The 22,590-nt window shown below is 41.7% G+C and overlaps 1 protein-coding gene across 4 annotated transcripts in view; it reads left to right on the top strand.

Moving 5' to 3' along the window:
• The window catches only part of LOC109196279 (plexin A3), a 47,725-nt gene extending 34,281 nt beyond the window's left edge, over positions 1-13,444 (top strand). For 3 of the 4 annotated variants that reach the window (XM_025901903.1, XM_025901904.1, XM_025901901.1), the window contains exons 4-7: positions 675-1,219; positions 1,399-1,563; positions 6,838-7,020; positions 13,283-13,444. In XM_025901903.1, coding sequence (XP_025757688.1) covers positions 675-1,219; positions 1,399-1,563; positions 6,838-7,020; positions 13,283-13,429 — 1,040 coding nt within the window. In that variant the 3' untranslated portion in view covers positions 13,430-13,444. Of the gene's footprint in view, positions 1-674; positions 1,220-1,398; positions 1,564-6,837; positions 7,021-8,918; positions 9,508-13,282 lie in introns of those variants that run through there. The other variant, XM_025901902.1, reaches the window with a different exon arrangement.
• Positions 13,445-22,590: the final 9,146 nt, after the last annotated feature.

A 22,590-nucleotide genomic window follows, 5' to 3' on the forward strand; every position in this document is an offset into this window, starting at 1 on the left:
ACTTTTTGGCATGAACAAAAACCTGAATGAAGACTGTCAGGACATAACAGCAGATGACTGACAGCTAGATTTTGCCCACATATTTCTCTGTAAAGCAGATTTTTGGTTCATTCACAAATGCTGGAATATTTTCTCTGCTCGGGTATCAGTGGGAAAAAAGGTGTGATTGAAATTAGTTAGACCTTTGATTAAAGTACTGGAACAGCCACTGTGGGACACCGCTTGAAAAGAAAGAGCTAATCAGACCCGCCGGAGCTTTTCTGTTGGAAATGGGTCTCAAACTGCTTGCTAACACTTGTCCTTTCTTTAGCATCTGATCCAGAGGTTGTTTGTGGGTTGCATTGTTGATAGCTTTGTTGCTGGAGACCAGAGGAGTTCCAGTAAATGTTCTTCAGAATAAGAGTCAATATATTTTTCTGTTACATTACTATCATGAAAATGCTAAAAGTAGCTGATGAGTTTTAAAGGAAGATGTGTTTATTTTGGCTATCTGCTGACCTCTGTACAGCATCACAGTAGATTGTAAAGCTGTGAAAATGAGGCCTATGTAAAAAAAATATCCGCAAACAGTTCATGCAAAGTGTTTGTAAAACTACAAAATTTGGGACTTTGTTCCAAACATTCTGGAAGGCACAGTATTAATCGCATCCTGCCTATTTGTCCTTCTTCTGCAGGTGTGATTGTTGAAGACCACTGGTTGGATGACCCGAAGAGAAAGAAGCTGGAGAAGACCAAGAGCCACTTGTTCATCGGAGCCGCCATCGATGGAAAGTCGGAATATTTTCCCACGCTGTCCAGCAGGAAGCTGGTGGTTGATGAGGAGAGCGTCGATATGTTCTCTCTGGTTTACCAGGATGAGTTCGTCTCCTCGCAGATCAAGATCCCGTCCGACACCTTGTCACTCTACCCCGCCTTCGACATCTACTACGTCTACGGCTTCTCCAGTCGCACGTACGTGTACTTCCTGACGCTGCAGCTGGACACACAGCTGACTCAGATGGATGCTGGAGGAGAGAACTTCTTCACGTCTAAGATTGTGAGGATGTGCTCTGATGACACAGAGTTCTACTCATATGTGGAGTTTCCTCTGGGCTGCACAAAAGATGGCATAGAGTACCGATTGGTCCAGGCTGCCTACAAGCAAAAACCAGGGCGGCGGCTGGCACAAGCGCTCGGCCTTTCTGAAAGCGACGACATCCTGTTTGTCGTCTTCTCACAGGTAGGTGACCGTTGATGCCCTCTCTTCTGACTGGATGCTTTCCATCTAAGCTTGAACTTTCTTTCTGAGTTTTTTACTTTTTTGTTGAAGGGTGCCTTGCTCAGAGGCCTGTCCAGGACTTAAACCTGCAAATATCTAATTTATTTTTAAATGAATTAATTTCTTTTGTGGATTTTCAGGGTCAGAAGAATCGGTCCAACCCACCAAGAGAGACGGTCCTCTGTCTGTTCACCCTCCATGACATCAACCTGGCCATGAGAGAAAGGATCCGCTCCTGTTACCGTGGAGAGGGACGGCTCTCGTTACCGTGGTTACTGAACAAAGAGCTGCCCTGCATCCACACTGTAAGTTGCACCACCAGCCCTGAAACTTGACTTGGACTGGGCCTCTAAGGTCTGACAATTTTTGGATAAGAACATGTGCTACCTGTTTGAAGGAGAAAAGAAATGTTAGGAACAGAAGCTTTCGGGTTAGTGTTTGAAAACACTTTTAATATATGTCTGCATTAATTAATGACACCACTGGCTACATCGTAAAATACTGGCAATCTTATCCGAGTTCTAAGTAAACACATAAGCTGATGGGCCCCAGATTGACACGCTGCAGGCAGGAGACTAGTCCTGAAGATTGTTGTTTGGACTTGCTCTCTACAGGTTTGAGAGATGACCTTGATTTTGTTGCTAAAGGTAACACATGTCTTAAACAGCTCTGCGGTATAGGCTAGTCCAATATCAGGATCGGGTGTTTTCCTGACACATTTTCTCGATTTCTGATGAAGCCAAACCATCCAAGCGTAAGAGGAAAGACTGAAATTTTTAAGTAGATAAAAAATGTTAAAAAATGTCCATTTCCTCCTGCATGTTTAGCAGGAAAATAAAGAAAAGGAGAGAAATCTTTGCCGTCCTTTGCTTCTTCCTTTGTTTCAGTCTCTTTGTGCAAACTACATCATCTGGCCAGAGGCTGCCCTGAGGCTGCAACACACGCAGTCATGTTTCTGTCACTTCAGAGGACATTAGGTTGACTTACGCTGGTTTCCTGGAGACTTACCCCAACCTTAAGTCTTCACACTTCGATTTCATTATTAAATTGAATGTTTTTGTCCCCACAAGGCGAAAAGAGTTTCACAAACTGTGACAGATTTGTCCCAACATTAAAGATGAGTTTGAATATACTTTATTTGCTCAAATGGATAAAAGACAGGAAATAGTGTGAACTTGAAAAAACTACAGGAAAAACAAGCCAGAGCGAACAGAAGGAAGAGCTCTCCCTCCCTCTCAGTGTCTGCAGTGGGGTTATTTCAGGTCGGGGGTAGATGATGTTCTTATTCATGGCGGTAATGGCCTGCAGTGGTAACCATGGCAACCAGGCAGGGAAACCCGCCAGGAGACGAGTTCTGAGCCGGGCCTGGGTTTTGGAAAAGGAGGGGTGGAATGGGGTTGGAGTTGCCCACAGCAACCAACCAAGCAACCAACCAACCAAGCAACCAATCACAGCCAATCAGCCACACGCTGATGAAAGTGATGAAATATAAGTTAATGACCCATGCTACTGTGTGTGTGTGTGTGTGTGTGTGTGTGTGTGTGTGTGTGTGTGTGTGTGTGTGTGTGTGTGTTTTCAGGGTAAAGTGAAAGGAGAAGGGGAAAAAGGCAGGGCCTTTGTCCCTGCTCTGACCTCCTTCTTTTGTCAAAAACAGCAGGAAGTGTGTGTGTACACCAGTGTGTGTGTGTGTGTGTGTGTGCGCGCATGGATGTTCCAATGGGATGTGACATTGGGGTAGTCTCAGTTTGTGTGTGTGTGATTTTTATATTTTTGTGTGTGTGGTTTAATCTCGTTTTTCATTAAGTGTCAGCAGCAGGTTTCCTGTCTGCACACCACGTTACAGTCTCTGCTCCGTGTGTGCATCTGTGTGTTTGTAGCTTTGAGTAGATGGTTTTGTTTTGTTTTTATGGTTTTTAGTTTGAAGCCCTCATTCTGAGGAAATCTTATCAAGACCTCACTCAGATGCAGAGCTCCAAATGACTGTTTGATGGCTCGCTCAGTCAACAGCATGCGTTATGACAATGTGGGGTGCATCAGATGCAGACAGACCAAGGTGTGTATCGTACCATCGGCACTTTTTCGTCCCACACTGTCTCATTTGAGCTTTTAAACTTTTGAGGACCCTCACAGAGTGCTGAGGAAACAGAAAACATTATAAACTTTGAATTTAAACTTTAGTTGCATAGCTTTATGTACCCAGGAAGCAAAACCAGTGAGCTCTAGAAACTCTTCGCATTTAAAAAAAAAATCTCAGGCCTGATAGCAAAGAGATCAGAAGATTTCAGAAGGGGCCATTGGGTAAATTGGACGACTGTGGCTCAGGAGCTGGAGAAGCTCGTCTGCTAATTGGACGATCGGTGGTTCGATTCCTGGCTCCTTCAGCTTGCATACTGAAGAAACCTCGGGCAAGATGTTGAACCCCAAATTGCCCTGATGTTTCCATCCGAAAGACAAAAACAAAAGGACACATGAATGTGTGTATATGGGTAGTAAAAATGCTTTGACTGCTCAAATTGAGTGGAAAAGTACCATCCAACCACCAGTTCACCTGCTGTGTGGGTTTAAACCTCGGACTCTGATAGTGTGAGGAGTAAATGATAACCCCTGAGCTAACAAAGAATTTAAAAGACTTTAATTGTCTCTCAGTTAATTTTAAAGTACTCGTGGCAGTAGTGGGACAGGCGTGCCTCTTCGAATAAATGAATAAATACTAGTGTGTGAACTTGATGACTCACGTGATTTCCTCATCCTGTGCATGAACTCCATTTCCACTATTTCAGTCTGCAGCTGCCAGCGTTAGCCTGATACCAGCTGCAGCTGATCACTGTGGAGTTAAAGTTTCATTGGCAGATGAACATGCAAACTCCCACCAGAAGAGCCATGCCCGGGTTTTAACCCAGGACTCTGTTGTCGTGAGGCAACATTGCTAATCGCTGAACCACCCCGCTGCCTCCACAGTCAATCACCGTTATCTTAGAAGGTAAATAAATCTCAAAGTGTGCTTATGCATTCCTCGCAAGCAAAGTAAATGTGCAGGAAACAGACCCGAGACCTCAGAGGTAGTACTGCTCAGCTTTCAAGGCCTGCAGGCTTTAAGGTGAGCAACCAGGCGTACACTAGGGCATGAACTTGTCCAGGGACGATTAAATATCTCACTTAATAAAACTGAAGAGACTCAAACTATCTTCCATGTTACACAAAGAGTTGGCTGAAGCATTTGGACAGTTAAATATAGTGTGTACATGGCATGTGGTCCGTGATTTGATTGGAAAATAAATGTTGTTGTTTCTTTATTAACCAGCTGAGTATCTCTGCTCTGAGCATTTGAGCCTTTTTAAGACTTTAGACTTCTGATTTGTCCTGTGTCGGCGTCACACAGGTTTCAATTGAAAACATTAAACGTTGAATAGAAGCCAGACATCTTTTAAGTGAATCAACACATAGCTGACAGAAGATGTTTGATAGTCAGATGTTGCTGTGTGAAAGTGAATTTGAGCCCAAAGTCATCTTTGAAGAAGGATGATTTGGACAAACTGAGAGCTGAAGGTGTCACGAGGGATTTATGATGGCGCGGGAAACTTTTTATCTAATCCAAACAACCTGAAACCATTCTGACTGCTATTCCCAGGAGTCAACCTTCAAGATGTAAAAAGTATTTATCTCTATTTTTTGATGTGCAAAAATGGAGATAAACTTGCCAGCGGAGTGTTGGCTCGAACATTTGAGTTTCAGAGTTTCCACCCTGTACGGTCGCTGTGATGCATCAAGGCCTTAACCCGCTAATGACAGGGTGTTAGCTACCCTCTGAGTGTATGTGGACCCTGTAATAACTCGTCTCCTCCCTGTTCCATACACTCTGCCCTGTGGGCAACATACAGAAGCATGAAGCACTTTGGCTCTGCAACCCTTTGTCCTCCACCATGCACCCCATGTTTGCTCATTTTTTACTTGCTTTTCCTTACATTTGTCTTTAAAGTTTGATGTAATCCATCACTGTGTTAAAGTTTAATAAAAACCTAATGTTTGTTTGTTAACCTGATAATATCCACCTGGAGGACAGCGACTGGGTTTGGTTTCATCCCTTTTATGTAGAAGTTTGAGGTGCCTGGTATAATCTAATGGAAATCTTATAACAGAACTGAGTGTTAGAGACTTTATTTGAAAGCTAACATCTATTTTCTGGAGCTGTGCTTGTTATGTGGCTAAAATGCAACCTAACCCTAAGTAGGTGATTCACTCATCATGGATCTCTGTGTCACTGATGATTGGTTTCATTCCAGTCTCACAGTGCTCTCATCATCAGCTTCAGACCTGTCCACTCTGCATGACCAGCAGTTATTTGGCATTATCAGTAAATGTCGTCATCCATCGGAGAGCACAAGGCTCTAAAAGGATGTTTGCATGCCTACAAATGTTTTTGTACACTCTGCAGCAAGTACACATGAACCCTTCTAGATGCAGGTCCAAGAAGTATAACAGGAATGATTACTTGGCCGTGATGTTTTCAGCTGTCCACGTCCGTGTCTGCAGCAGAGTGTAATTGGCTCTTAACCCTAAACCTAAAGCTTAATTTAGAATTCTTCGTGTAGAGCCTATGATGCAGTCTGTGCAGCCACGGACCGGTACCGGTCCATGAGTCGTTTGGTACCGGGCCACGAGAGTTGAGGCTCGGGTGTGAAATTTATGGTTTTCAGGGTTTCTATCGTTAACTCTGTTTCCCTGGGTCTTTTCCCGTGTTGTAGTTGTGTCTTATTTTGAAAGAAATATTTACGCGTTACCATAGCGACCAGAGAGCACTAAGGGGCAGAGAGGAGGATGTTACTCTCAATGTTGTTGGTGCATTTCAGGAGGACGCTGCTAATAAAGTTACACAATTACACAGTGAACTCGCGTTTATTATTATATTTACAAAATACCACAGTTTTTGTCTTGGTCGTATCATTTTTTTGTTGTTGTATTAACCGTGACACCTTAAAGGCCGGTCCGTGAAAATATTGTCTAACATTAATCCGGTCCATGGCACAAAAGAGGTTGGGGACCGCTGGTCTAAAGGCACCGCTAGGCCTGAGCAGTCATGACTTGTGTGGACCGTGACGTCCACGTGGTCCTGCAGTCTTCTGTTAAAACACTGGTGTCTGCAGCGCATTAAGAATCACGGTGGGAATATAAGTAGTTAAAACGATAAACAAAGCAATCACATAGGGTTTTGTATATAATCATTTATATTGATCTTTTAAATGACTTTTGAACATCTGATCAAAGAAAAATCAGCATTAAATTGTCTATTTAAATACCAAAACACCAAAGTGTGTGTCTCTACTTTTGTCTTCTGGATGACTCGTTCTGTACGTCTTGCTCTCAAACTACTTTAACTTTAGTTAAGGGACTACATGTCGCGCTATTGTCGAGAGCCGATACTGATCCTCCGCCTAATGGATTGAAGGCAGGCACCAGATCAATAACGCTGGTATTAGGTGGCTTTGGAAAGCTCAGCTTCCTCTTATTGTTCATCTGAAGCTGAGCGACATCGCTTCTTGTGATATTTTCTAATAATTCCACCTTTTCCCTCTGGTCCACAGCCGAAGCAGATCGGAGATGATTTCTGCGGTTTGGTACTGAACCAGCCACTCGGAGGCCTGAGGGTGATCGAGGGACAGCCGCTGTACGAGGACCGGACTGAGGGCATGGGCGCCGTGGCCGCATACACCTACGGGGAGCACACGGTGGTGTTCGTGGGAACCCGGAGTGGACAGCTCAAGAAGGTAGGAGGAAAGAACGGATGATTAGTCTACCGAGGAGGAAAAGCTGTTGTGAATATGTTTGCGCTCCTGTTTGAGTTGGGTACTCTGTGGGAAAGGAAGGAAGTCAGTGAAGGGAATTAAGAGAGACAGGACAGAATGACAGGAAAGGAATACTGGTGGACTGTTTGAGGGCTTTTGTTTCCTCTGCTGAGAGGAAAGGGCTGCATTAATGTTTTAAAATTGCTTTTGGGGCTTTGATTGCTTTCTAGAGTTTCTATTTAAGGAGGTTAGGAGAAAAGATAGAGAGACAATTGTCTTATTCATGTTTTAAATCACTTGAGGCTCTTTTAGTTCTTTGGTTCGGATGAAAGGAAGAGATTGAAGTTCACCTGTTTGATTGCAGTCCATCTTGAAACAATCAAGGTGTTTGTTCTCCATTTATAAGGGGTTTTGATAAAGTACTCAGCTTTCTTTGTCACTTGGATGGAGCCATGTGATGTTATCAGTCGTCAGTGTGACTCTCACCTGTGAATCATTTGTTTGTTCGCTGTCGAATGTCAAACTCGGGTGTGTTGGAGGTGTTTAGCTGTGAAGCTGTAGAGCTGGGAATGGTCGCAAGGCAGCGTTTAGAAGAAGTGAGTCTTCACGCTGCGTTATTACCGAGCCTCAGTTCATCAGCGCTGAAAGTAATTTCAGCTCTGGCATAACAGTTATTGCAAAGCTCTGAAAACGGCGTGAAGAGTGCATTTATACAGGAATGTCTTCAGTTTTATTCTGTTCATTTCATCAAATGTCTTTTCAGAAGCTGCCTGATGAGGCTTTAGTGCAAATGTTTATTGAGATGTGTGTGTGACTGTTGAGTCGACTGCTTTCAAAAATGCTGTGTTTCTGTTCTCATTTGTACTCTTACTCCTGAAAACCTCACACCTGATAAATAAACTTAATACAGTAATGATTAAAAAGACAAAAAGCAACAATACTTTCATGTTTGTTATGTTCTGTCTTCAAATATGTCTCCAAACAATGGAAAAAAAATGGAAAACCTCTGCTCGGTGAGGCTACACTCAACATGTGTCTTCTTTGTTCTTCCTCTTTTCTGTCTCCCAAAAATAATTTGGATGCATTTTAAAGACTCATTTGGAAACATCACATACTGCCTTGCATTATCTATTGCAGTTTGATACTTGCTTTATTACTCATTAATAATAAGTTAGTTAGTAGCTCCAAGAGAGGATCAATTAAATTTTGTAGAAATAATTAAAAGTCCACCAGCAAAACATTTATAATGGTCTGAAAGCTTTTGTGTTTTTGCGAAAAAGTAGTTTTGGAACCAGAATCAACAAAATAAAATGAGTTTTATAATCATATTTGATAGTGGGGTGGCTACAGAAGGGACTAAGTTTTAAGCAGAGATTTGTAAAGCTGTAGAAAGTTGTCTGAAACCTGTTGGCACGCTGCAGACTCGGGTGGCTTTGAGGGAGATGAATGTTCAAATATCGATCACATATGAATGAAAACTCATCATGAGTCTGAAAGCTTTGATGTCAGGTCTTCACTGTATCTCAGATCTGAGTTCAGGTGTTGGAATATCAAAATCGATATCAAGAGTCTGATTTTTCACACCTCTGTAAACAATATTCACATGTATCCAGACAGAGTGGTTATTCAGCCTTTAACGGGGACTCCATAATAATAATAACCATATTAATACCCATAGGCAACAGGTATCTGATAAATATTTCATTTCTTTTACATATTCTCTGCTGCTTATGAAACTCATCCTCGGTCACACCTCCATATGTGCCAGCCTGCTCTCTGCAGCCTGTGGCGCCGCTGTTATTATTGTTATCTGGAGCTGAAAATAAGCTGAACGCTGTTTTGATTTCATAACGCAGCAAACACAATCTGTTCATTTCCAGGGTTTTTATTCTCAGGCAGGAGAGATAAACAGCACGGAGACAGGAAGCAGGACTGATGCAGGATTAAAGCAAATGTGAGCAGTGACAGTTCAGGACGGGGCCGGTGTCTCCGCACAGATGCTCTCAGCCTTGTTGAAGTTGTAAAGTTGTCTCAGCGGTGTCGGACAACCTCACAGAAAGCTGCAGAGACGCTCAGACTGTCTGCTGCTGTCAGAAAAATGCCCCACTTAGCTGCACAAGATGTCTGTTTTCTGTCTCCTTCAGGGCTCGGCAGTCGGTTAAAGACTCGCCGTTTCCCACAGCACAAACTCTGTCCTCTCTGGAGGATTTAAGACTTTGCTGAGCGGCAGAAAGCTTCCCTACACTCTTTGGGTAAAACTAACAACCTAAACCAAGTGAAAAGGACAGAACAGACGTGTAAAGTGGACCGTAAGCTTGACTGCGCTCTGACATTGACTCCAGTGCAAAATTTCATCCAGTAAAGCACAAGTAGAATTTACAAGTCTCAGACTGTCTGAGAGTCAAACGAGTGCGTCTGGCAAGGAGCACCTTCGCAAAAACAAATAAAGGATTATCTTAGAAAAGGAAAAAAGGAAAAGATGTTCAAAAACACGAAGTTCTTTGGAGATGTTAAAGATGATGTTCTAGAAGTTTGTTATGAGCAAGAACCTACGAGAGCCCAAGTTCTCCAGGTTCTTTTTAGGGTGTTAAAATATTTCTAGGCATCTTTTAAGATACCTTTAGGACCTTTATTCTTTTAGGACTTTGAGATGGTTAAACATGTATCAAATCATCTGTGAAATAATCCATCCTACAAAGAAATATCTTACTAGTTGTTTAACGACCTGTGTGCATTCGACCAGTTAAAGCCACCACAATACAGTCTCTAAAAGCTTTCGTTGGTTACTGGGAAATTTATTTTCCTTTTTCCTTTAAGAGGTCCTCCTAAAATTCTCAGGAGCCAGGACCTCCAAGGATACCCTGGTAATCCTGGTAATCAGTCTGGATGCTCTAGAGATTGTTTTTGGGACCTGGGAAGAGCAGAAAACTTAAGTTCTTTAGGTTCCTATTGTTGATACGCTGTTAAAGGTTTTTCAGATGCTTAGAGGTCATCATTTAAGATGTTTTAGAGGAACTTTAGGACATTTAGATGGTTTGACATTTCTTCAGAGCTCATTTGATAACCCATGTGTTCAACCACCTGATGAAACCTTATTAAAGTGTTTTAAAGGTCTGGGATTTTATAAAAGGTCCTTAAGTCTCTTAAACACAATTAGTTTTATTTCAGTTTGGCTTGACGTCTACCTCAGCAAATTCCTCCCTACCTCTCTTCCCTGGATGCTGTGCTGGTGCTGATGCTAGAACTCAATTTACACATTTACACAAAGAAACAGGATTTGTGCCAGCGATGAAGAGCTGGCATCAGTACAACACCATAAAATTGTTCCGCCCACCGTTGGAACCACTGTCAGTGGCTTGGTAGTGGTTAACTCAAGAAATTAACCAATGATGGACAGATTCAGCCCACGCATCTTCTGATTTTCTTCCCAGAAGAGAAATTACCCAACTTCTGCTAGTAATGCTATATAATAAACACTTCTCAAACCTCTCCAAACGTGGGCTGGCTCTCAAAGGCACAAAGGCAGAACTGGTTCAGTATTGGGCATTTGGCGTTTGGTCTATTAAGGTCTTAAAGGTAGTCCCCTTTAAGCGATTTATGGGCTAGTTTTTGTGGTTGAATGCCTGTGGGTCATTAGATGAGCCGGTACAGTAATTAAGTTGTATAGTAGTTGCTTGAGAACCTTGTTACAGCCCCCATTTGGTGTTTTGCTAAAGTGCTAAGTCTTTAGTTATCCGTATGATTACCATAAATCTCCTAAAGCATCTTCTCCAGAATCAGAAGGACCATTTAAACCACTGCAAAGATGCTTAACATGTCCTCAGCAACAACAACGAGCAGCGAAAGGAGCTAGTCTTTGTCTTCATGGACCACTAAATCCTCCAGAAGGAGCTCCGCAACGCTCTTAATGGCAACTAGAAGCACCTAAAGGAGCTCTGAAGGATCTCCACTGGATTTCTGATAGTACAGATGGACACCAAATCCAACTTAAATCAAGCAAAAAGACTCTTTGCACGTTACGGACAACAACCATCTCTCCAAAAGGAAAAATATTTCGTACAATGCAATCACAAATATTTAAAGGACTTTCAATTTAAATTGGAGGGATTTGGATTCATCCTTTTCATGCATTTTAAAGTTAAAAATAATAAATGAATTCACCAGTAATTTTGCCCTTTCGACTTTTTGGTTGAATAAATGCAAAGCTTTCCATACATCGTCCTCTTCACGATGGGCACATTAATCCACATCATCAGCAGTCATTAAAATTAAAAGATGCATTAAAAACCCTCTTCTGCTCCCACATTTGACCACACAATCATCTCCATTTTCCAGCCTGCCAACGATGAATTTTAATTGCCTGAACACTAAAAACGGAGGATGGGTGATGTGAATGAATCCTCTTGGCGTTCACCCCGCTCACCTCTCCTCCCACACAGCTGCCGCTTTAATATTCATTCACATAGGGAGATATTTCTCTGAAAGCTGACCTCTGAGAGCGACGGATAGAGGGAGGAACCGAGGCAGAGAGGGAGGAATGGCCGGGGGTGTAGTCTGTACAGTGAACAGCTTGGTGAAAATCACTGGGTTTGGTTTTAGATGTTGGGCTCTGTGTGGCTTGGAGTTGGCGGAGAACTCTTGTTTCTATGTTTAGTGGAACTTCCTCCTCCTCCTCCTCCTCCTCAACTCTCTGAGCTGCTGGCATCCAACAAAAGCTCTCCACTGCTTCAACGCCCAACAAGACGATAAGCAATAGACCCAAATCCAGTCTGGCTGGGGGCTTTTCCCTCGCTTTCCCTTTTAAGCCGGTTAAATTCAAAGTGATGATTTTTCAAAAAAGTCTATAAGTTTATGGACCGATTTCCATTTTATGCCAGTCATTGGGTTTGACAATTTCTATTAAGATAAGTAATGGTCTTATTAGTCAGTTAATCAGCAGTTTCCCCTCATTTCAAATCTTTCATTTAATGCTCAATCACCGCTTCCTCATTTGAAGCGGCCAATCGTTTCAAATGAGGACGACACTTCCGTAAACATGAATTACTTTATTTTTTTCCCACTGTAATGCGTGATATTTAAAGCATGTTGCCATGAGAACACGTCTGTTATCACATGTTTACAAGTCGCTGATAATTCTCAGAGCTGCGTTTGTACCATATAGGTCTTTGTTATCCTTAATGAGAAACTTGTTTCATGTGGAAATGCTTCCATCAGCATCTACATCATTTTAAAATCATTTGCTACAGGTAGTGGAGTTAAATGTGTTTAACCCTTTTGGGGTTAAATCTCAGCCTGGTGCGACTCTGTGAAGCGCTTTGGTTGACTATCCACTGAGCTTTAACCTCCTAAGAGCCAAACTCTTTCATGTGATACATTTTTAATTCCTCTTTGCTATTTTGGGCTGATTGGGACCTGATGAATGTAAAAACAAAGAATTACCTGATTTTTTTAAATTTATTTTTTTACCTGATTTATGTTTCTGAGAAAAATGAGAGCCACATATGAGGACATTCGTTTTAAATTTCGATAGAACTGTGGCAGTATAATGCTCGTACATGGATATCAGGCCCTTGTAGAGCAAAATTTAGTATTTTGGTCTAGACAACCCAAAATGCAATGTCCACATATGTGGACGCCAGGAGGTCCTAGGAGGTTAAAATCTGGTGTGCTAACATAACATGAGTTTCAGACCTTTGCTTTTTCAAATGTACGCACAGTTTAAAAACAGGACAAAAAGACTTCAGGCTTTTGAGCGCATCTCTAGACTCCTGGAGCCATTTTTCTGATGGTCAGCAAGACAATTCTGGTTGTAGAAAGAGGTCAGATCATAAAGATTCAAAAGCTAAACAGACCACTATTTTGCGATCGACTGCTTGCTGCTGAATTGGCACGTCGAGCCGAAACTGTTCACTTCTCCTTCCCAAAGGCTAAAAGCAGCAGTGAAAATACCAAACGTGGTACATCTTTGGCGCTGCTGAGAAAACGATACTGTTGGCTCACTTTCAGAAGAAACTCTGAATCTTAATTGAGCTTTTGATGTGTGACAATCTGCAAAATTAGAGCATAAATTGCCTTGTTTGCAGCTGGAGGTGTCCTATCAGCATTTTCTGATGCCTCGTTTTGTAATTACAGAATATAATAATATAAAGACTTCTGAAAGAGCCGTTTGAATCAAAGGACATACTGTGCCGAGCTCCATTGTTCTGGTTTGACAGGGGTGCCATTTTTGTTTTTTTATTTACAGCATCCGAACCAACCCCACACTAACTCACCATCATACAGTTCACTAATCTGCTGCTGGATTCCTTCTGACCAACTGGTTTCATGCCAGGACTTGTCGTGTCTTCGTCTCCACAAAGCATTCCAGAGGTTCCCAACTGGGCTGATCTGATTGGCTGTTGCTGCGACGGGAGCTCAGACTCTTAATCAATTGAATTAAGGGTGAATTGGTAATTTGGCAAGAGACTAAAAAGAGATAAACAGAGACCACAAACCTACAACTCTGTAGCTGTTAGAAAAGTCGAGGTCAGTGTGATTTTAAATGTCAGAGCAGCAGCCTCCAGAACTCTTTGTTCATCTTTTATCACAACTCTGCACTTAAAATCTAATCATCTTGGACTGAAACAGATCTTTGGAGCAGATCCCAGTGGCAAACATGACCTTTCACTCATCATACTCACCAGATGGACGGACAGACAGTGAAACGCAAGCTTTAAAGCTGATTAGCGTTGATTAAAAGTTGCTTTTCTACTCATGTCTTCAAGTCGTTTGGTCCGAGTCGCAGAGACTTGTATTTTCTGTGTGGTGACTCTGCTAGTAGACAGAAATATTGATTCAGACATGCACTAATTTCTATGTTGTTTCGCTGTATTTACTGGTAATTGTACAGACTTTCTGAATGTCAGTATAAGAGGATTTATTAGTCCTTGTAAACAGCTGCCATTACCTGGAAACTGTATGCATTTTTGTCAGTTTTGGGGGTTAAACTGGACACTGTTCATGGTCATGCCTCCAATGTTTGACCTTCTTAGACAATAAGTCTTGTCCTCAGTGGGGTAACCGAGATAGAAATAGGAGCTATTTGTCCAAAAGGGTTTAACTTCATGTTTTCCGTAAACTAAACATGTTTTGGTGACTGAACCTAAGCAAAAAGCTAATAATGTAAATCGAGATAGCACATTAAACCTGATTTGTTTTTTCCCTAATGGCCAGTAGGGGGCGGCTTGTCTGGTTGCAAAAGTGTGACGTCACGGTGGCAATGTACATTATGTGGTTCACACACTGCTTAACAGTGTTTTGACCTTCCATGCAGGTTTTTTTCGGTCTCTGTGTGATTAGAATAATAATAATTAACTCGTTCTTCAGTTCACCAGTTTCATGCATTGACAAGAGGCGAATACAAAGGCGAGCACTCGTCCCTAAAGTATTTTGACATGGTCAAACTGCAGCCTGCTCTCTTCAGTCTGCCAGTCTGCTCTTTCACTAAAAACTCTGGTTTAAGTATCCAGGTCGGTCGCTGTTGCCACTTTACATCTCTCCCTAAAGAAATTGCCGCTATTATGCCACAAAATTCATAATTAAAAGGATCTATTTTCCTCACTCTTGTTATTATCTGCTTTCAAATGAAACTGGAAGCGATGCCTTCAATAGCCTCCGTGTTTGACTCTGTATGACAGCGTGCTGTGTGCGATATTGCATTGTCCCTTTTGGGCATTCAGTCACTGCCTAAACTGTGATGAGTTCACACTGAAATCTGATATTGGCCACATTTAAGAAATAATAATATGTACCACCAGAAGAAGAAAAAAAAAACAGATCCGAGGGCCAGGTTGTGCAGTGTACCAGAGAGGGAACTAAAAGAGCCTCACACAGGCAAAGAAAAGCATTCAAAGCATGAAAAACAGAAGAAAATATGTTGATTCATGGAAGAAAAGAATGCATCTAGCAATATACCAGACAGTTATGGTGAAGGGATGGTTTTTCCTAAAATGTCGAACTGTTGCTTTAAGATTAAATTAGCAGGGAGTAATAATTCTTAGTTTCTGCAGTGCTGACCGCAGAGCGTCTGTCAGCCCTCCTGATGCTTTTCCACTGAGACTCTGCGCTATGACAGAAGGGAAAACAAGTTGTAACTCAAACTCTGTTGACTTTATCTCTGCCTGTCAGAGTCTTTTATCCTCCTCCTCCTTCTTCTTTTTGTCCTACTCTCTGCTGTCCAGCAGTTTGTCATCGTTTCAGTCTCTAAATCCTTTGTTTGCCACATTTTCTTCCATCTTTCTAAACATTACGTTCCTGGCTGTTACCATCACACTGCTGGTGCTTTAATTTCATTTCTAAAGCAGCAAAATATTTAAGAAACCAGTGTCATTAAGCTGTAAATGTCATCCAGCATTAATGGTGCTTTATGCACGCCTGCCGTGCCACATGCACTAATGTACCCCAACACTATCGCTGGTGCCGGCTCATGAATTGTGTGCTGATGAGAAGCTGGGATGGTTCCTCTGTTCCGAAGCTCGGTGAACACAGAATCCGTGATTTCCACGAGGAATTTCATATCTTGTTTGGTCAGACCAGAGCGAGTTCTGCGCTTTGCCTCAGTCCATCATAAATGAGCTTGGGCCCAGAGAAGACAGATGTGCTCCTGAGCCCATGCAGTGATTTCATGTCTGTTTTTGATGCAGTGCCTGAGAGTTTTTGAAAGCCTGAAGATCACAGCCGCACAAAATGCTTTTCAGCCTCCTCTGTCCTGTACGGCTTTGGCCAGTATTAAAACTGTAGATAATAAAATCCTAAAACAGCCGAGAATCTTCATTTTCTCCAAACCTGCTGAAGTGTCCACACCGTCTTTACTTCTGAAAGCCTCTCTGGGATATTTATGTTACTAATTAGCCTGATTAATTACAAAATGTTCCACCAGGCGCCTTTTTGATTCTGTCTCAACTTTTGAAGCATGTTGTTGCCATCAGATTTAAAATTGTGACTGTGTTCTTTTTATTTACAGTTTACACGTTAGCTAGTAGCTGATAGCCTGTACCTAGCCCTGGGGTGACGTAGTGCTGACTACCTTTGGGTATAAAAGCCTGTTATCTACTAGGAGAAGCTCCCACATCTCCTTTGTCTTGCTTTCTCAAAGTGATCATCAATGTCATCTGATGTTTCTTCTTCTTCTTCTTTGTGGTGACAAGAACTTTTAAAGTCCTCCAATGTGCCAGTTTCTTATCTTTATCTTTGCAAGATATGAAGCTCACAGGTGATGGTGCGACAAGAGAGGGAACATAGTTCCCTGAGTTTGTCCTTAAGGCAGCACTCCCCAGACTCAGTCTTACCTCAGTCTAAAACTTAGTGAGCCGGCTTTGGCAGCCAGGCTTATCCTTAAAACCGCTGATTATCGGTTGCATCCAAATCAGTTGTTTGACCAAATGTGGGGGTCGTTAATCAGGTTTTCAGTGGATTTAGCCATAAACAATTTATTAAACATTTCTTTTGCTCTGTGTTTGTGCTGTTTTTGTGTTTGTTTTTTTAGTCTTGACTATAAGCACCTGTCTGATTGTCACAAGATATAATTGATAATCAACTGCAGCTTTTCTTTTAACAAATACGAGAAAACGCCCATATTTGAAGATTTCTTTGTCTCTGAAGAACCGGTTTGCTGCTTTCTTTGTTCATCGCTGTGAGCTGATGATTTGTTTTATGAGCTTTTGAACTTTTTTGGCAGGGGAGATGATGTGTAGTCTGTAAAACAATCGCTGCAATCAATGATAATCATCAGTTAGAACCATAACTTTAACCCTGACTGTTGTGCAGGTTGATTTTTTTTCCCTTTTTCCCCATAGAAACCAGTGGCTGCCTGGAGGAAGCGAAATCAGAGTATGAGGCTGTAAATGTTGGATTCAGAGCTGGTATTTAAAAGCTGAACTCATTCGATTCAGGCAGGTTTCACTGTGAAGCTTCCAATGAGGTGTCAGGCTGCCAGCGACAGTCAGAGCTGATGTGATTATGTTGTTAGAGAAGGCCGACTGGGCCCGAGTCCCAGCAACACAATCAGCCTGCTGCCGGCCTCGATGGAAAAACACTGAAGCAAAAAAGATACCACCTTAACCAGTCCCAGGAAATACCACCTTAATCTGAAGTACTCGGTGGGATTGGATTTTTTTAACGAATCCATCTTTCATTTCTCAGAATTTCAGATACACAGGTCGCTTTTAACAGTTTTCCTGTGAGTTTAACCCCTCTGATCAGTGCTTCCCCCTGGTGTTTAGGAATGAGATATTTATCATTTATTATTAATTACAATTTAATTACTGAGTCAGATATTTGGTGTGATTCTTTATCAAATGTGATTGATGCATAATCGGACAATCAGAATAGAAAAAGAGGCTTTGATGTGTAAAAGCTTCACTGCCGAGATTGATGCTTTTATTTTGAAATACATAATGCTAGAAAAACATTTCTGATGCGTCCGGATATGATTCCAGAAAATTTGACTATTTGGAAAAACTTATTGTTTTCCCATTGCTCCCATTTTGTAGACGCTGAGCTCTTGAAATCATCAGCATGTCAAAGATACAAATAGGCACTCGTTACCTGTACCAGCCCTCATTTTCCTCACAGACCGTGACATGGATACGCGCCCTGTGGTATTAGAGGTTGCTGCTTACAGTGTTTTTTTGTTTTAAACACATTATTGGACTGCTTTCAAACACTTTTGTCCTTATTTTTGACCCAAAAAGATGTGAAAATAGGGCCCTGGGTTTAAAAATACACCACAGTGTACGCTTTTAAAGTCCAGCTGATTAGTCCTGTTAGCTGCATTCGGCTAAGACTTCATTGTCACTGCAGAGAGTTTGGCTACCAGCTGGGTCTTAATTGCACAGGTTAAAGGTGCCTCTGTTTAAGCTGTCAGTCTGTGCATACCTGTGTCAGGGAGGCTTTTTAGACTTCCTAGCAGTCATTTTTTATAAATGGCCTCTTGTATTCTTACTGACATTGATTCTTTGGGTTATTTTTACCCCATTTCCCATTCAGAACCCCTTTATGTTCTCATGCAAAACAAAATGCAGCATAAATAATGGACCCAGTGTGAGTCTCTGTTCAGAGAAACTCACTTGGCTCATTTGGTTAGTTTTATAAGAGCCATTCGGCTTTAATGCAAAGTTGCCTGTGAGGACTCGGTCTTTGTTTTTTAAAGCTCATCCTCTCCCCAAACAAGCTGCTGCACATGGAAGCATTTTGATGGACTTGTGTAAACTTATGCATTTCCAACCTGGGAAGCTTTTTACCCTGATGCACAGGAAGATTTATGTGAATTTCATCAGGTGCTCAGAGTGGAAACCCAGTGAATTAAGTTTCTGGATTATCCACTGAAATCCTCTTGGTTCTGCAGACTCTGCTGTCATCCTGCCCAGCTGCTCACTGGGCAGCAGCACTGTGGCTGCACCGCTTATGTCCCTGTTTTTTCTTTTTTTAAACCTCTCTCTAAGAATCTGAAGCAGGGTGGAGCTGCAGTGTAAGAAAAAGTTTTGTGAAGCAGTGGTTTTTATCTCGATTTAGCTCCATACGAACACACGCTGGGGCTTCAGGTTTCAGGTCAACGTCCACTTCCTGTCAGGTCCACGTTTGGATTCAGACCACCACAGTCGGAACTGGTTTTAACCCCTTTCTACTGCATTTTTTTAGAGACTGCATTAAATGCTGGGTGTTGGCTGAACAAAAAACATGAACCATTAAAGTGAAAACAATAAATGGAAATTCATTTAGCCTGACGTGTTATTACTTAGTGGAATATAACGAAATAAGAATGCATTAAAAATGTAACGAAATATTTGTATTTTTTCCGTATGAGGGAAAAAGATTTTTTTTGACCTAAGTGCCAACAACATACGTCCTGAGAATAAGGAGAAAGGTCTGACGTATTTGAAAATATATCAATATTGCTTAAAAAGTTGATTAACCATTCAGTCTAAACTTTGCACAGTATGAGTCAACGCTGACGGTGTCGGGTGTAGCAGGAGATGGTCCGTTCATGTTCACTCCAAGAAACGCTGTAAACAAGTTTGCTTTAGAGAAAGGTGCTCTCTGCTTGGTGTATATATGAAGACAGCTATAGAGTGGGCACAAATGGCTGGACCGTAATCATATTTTACTCCTATGGTTGACCTTTTAATCCGCTGCTGCAGACCTCCACTGCATCTATCTTTAGATTAGCCATAATTCCCTCTGAAGGGACATCTACACAGGAAGAGACTGGCAGTGATGTGGTGACCAGAGACCATTGATTCTCAATAAAATTCAGCAATTTGTATTATTGAGTTAAACCTCAGATGGCTGCACAGGTAACAGGAGTGACGGGGCAATGCCAAAGTGGATCTTCAGTTTCATTTCCAGGGGAGAGGTTTCACCAGTGCACCTCCGAAGAGAGGAAAACAATTCGAAGTAAAGTCAGAGTCACTAAATAAACTGAGTGACGAATGAAAGTTAAACACACAAAGGGGCAGTTTGGCTTTGGGCTTCGCTGAACTGCTGCTGTGAGAGTATATCAGTAAGTTTAGATTGATGCTGATGCAAACACACGTTGTCCTCGTATTGGTTTGTCTTTCTTGTTTAATTTATGGATTTATTTGTAGTTATAGGTTGATGTACCTCAGTGGGTATTTGTTGTTGCACCGTGAACAGACACAGCTTCTTCTTAACTTTGGTTTGAGGAGAATTAAAATTGACATATTGGAAGCCTTTTTGTAACCATACGTTTGTGCAATTTAATTTGGTTTGCATAATTTTTCTTTATTTCTTTAACAGTGTTTAACTTTATTAACGCTCCTGCCAGAATCAGCAACAAAGCTGACAATCTACAAAGTTCTCTCAGTAAAAGAACAAAAGTTAGACTTTTCAAAAAGCGAATCATGAATGAACTAAATATAAAATGCCAAAAGGTGAGTTGGGCAAACCATGTTCAACGTCACAGCAAAGACGAGTGCAGTGGGCACAGTACCAGCAAGACTTACAAAACATACTAACACCCCCTCAGTGCAAGAAGGAGGGGGCAGTTGTAGTAGTGGCTGGCAGCCCATCGGCGTATCAGCTAATCTGACAGACAATTGGCTCAGAGAGAATGATGTCATCAAAGAGTGAGGCGACAGGAAGCTAAAGGGTTGTCTCGGGAGAATGGGTGTGTGTGTGTGTGTGTGTGTGTGTGTGTGTGTATGTGCCTGCATACATCTACCTTTAGGAGAACCGGTGTGTGCGTGATGATACTTGGTATGTTTGAGGGTTTACACCTGATCTAACCTGAAGACGAGACTCGAGGTTTAGGACCTGAGAATGCACCGTAGCCACTAGGGACCTCAAATATATAGAAGCACAAGTGTGTGTGTGTGTGTGTGTGTGTGTGTGTGTGTGTGTGTGTGTGTGTGTGTGTGTGTGTGTGTGTGTGTGTGTGTGTGTGTTTTGTCAGCAGCTCTCTTTGTTCTGGTTCCAAAACAAACAGGCCTGAGGGGAGAGAGGAGACACGCTGCACTGACCGCACCTCCCAACACACACACACACACACACACACACACACACACACACACACACACAAACTTGTTGAGCTTCGGTGGAATTTAATCAGAATATGTACAGTATTTATTTCTGGAGATTGAAGTTGTCAAAAACAGGCTGTTGTTGCTCGCTGCTGGTAGACGAGCGGTCTAAAGCGGGTCTGTGACGTCAGGCCAGGATCCATTCTCACAAAGACGCACACTGTCTGCGACTTAGAGCAAATAACAATCATTTACATTTCTGACTGTTTCAGTCAGTGAGTCTTTAAAATGGGGCTAATTTGCTTTGCTGTGAAGGCTTCATTTATTCCAACACAAAACAAACACACGGATGTAAAAGGCTGCACACCTGACAAGCTCTCACACTGTTTTCGATCACATTTGAAGGATCTGCTCATGTGATCATTATTTTACGATCGATTTTCTCAGTTCTGAAAAAACTGCTACGTTTTTATTCCAGAGCAACTTAAAAGGTTGTCGTGAGCATAGGCAGCATATAAAAACTGATATAACTACTGTGATGTCACACATTGGCTTCTTGACGTTTTGGATACTTAAAATATTCTTATGTCACTCAACAAAAACTCAGCGACAGAACAGTGGTGTTCATCATTTAAGTACAGAGATTTAGAGAAGCTGTTGGGCTTCACATGATTCCCTGACACTTTACTGAGAATCCTCCCTTTAATTTGTCACTCTTTTTGTACACGTGTCTGCTTATTTTTTCTTCACATTTACATGTAAGGTTGATTTTGGAGCCCTGCTCTCCAGTAAAAACAGTTGAGCAGTTTCTTGGAATCTGTCTGTCATTTGTCTGTTTCATACTGAATCAACGAAATGAGCGAATGGACCAAATTCAATTTAGATCTTTAATCTCTCTGATTTATGTGAGCAGGAAGTAAGACTTGTTTGTGTTCTAATCTTGATGAGCTTGCAGTAAATACATTGGGGCGCTGTCACTGCCAGATTTAATGTAATGAATATGAGTTGTGAACATCATTAAAAGTTTTTTTCCTTACACTATTTTTCATGAGTAAATAGAAGAATAATTTTTCTTTTTCCCAGTTTTGATTGCCGCTGTAGAGAAACCCAATGATTCATGCATTTCTGGGATTTTAAACTCACTGATGGAGGACTTCAGTGTTCAGTTCAGTCTGATCATCAGGCTGATGTGCCTTATAATGCAGTTAGAAGTCAGACAGAGGAGGTGGATGGCTGGACATGTCTCAATTCAATCCAATTTCATTTAGATACAGCCAAATCATAACATAAGTCATCTCAGGGCACTTGATAGAAAAACCCCATCGGTTCCACTCTAAGCAGCACTTGGCGACAGTAGAGAGGGAAAAAAAACTTCTGACTGAACGAGACTCGAGAGGGCGGCCGTCTGCCTCAGCCGGCTAGAGTAAGTGGAGAGCAGAAAGGCTCGGGCTCAAGACTGTTATTATATTTACTATTATAAGATCCTTAATGTAAAGGTAGACTGAGATCAGGAGAGACTGATGTACAGGAACATATACAGCAATACAGAAAGATAATGCACGGTTTCTTAGTATTTGAGGCTCGGTCCGTTCGGAGGCAGAAAAGTGTTTACACAGCTTTTCAGAGTTCACTGAGAGTTAGTGTTTGAATATCATGTGACCAGACATTACAAGTACTGTATTTAAGTGTAACAAAGGAGCAGGGGCAACTTTTGAAGAATACTCTCATAAATAAACTGGTCGGGTCTGTTTAAAGAGGACCATCCCGCATTTTCATAAAAGATGCAATTGTGATAAACAGAATCAAGAGTCTGGACTGAGAAGTATGCATATAAACAATATCACCGTAATCAAGCACACATGAAATTGTAGACTGTGCTGTGATGTTATGATTGGTAAGAGAAGCACGATTTGTTTCTTTCTTCAGTTTGAAGAGTCCAGTGTCTAAAGTCCTAACTGTCTGTAACAATAAACAGTTTTCATTTTATGGCTATGGAGTGTTTGAATGCGGATCTTAGGCTGGATACTTTTGGGTG

Source organism: Oreochromis niloticus, linkage group LG20 (assembly GCF_001858045.2).
Source record: "Oreochromis niloticus isolate F11D_XX linkage group LG20, O_niloticus_UMD_NMBU, whole genome shotgun sequence".
Classification (NCBI taxonomy): domain Eukaryota; kingdom Metazoa; phylum Chordata; class Actinopteri; order Cichliformes; family Cichlidae; genus Oreochromis; species Oreochromis niloticus.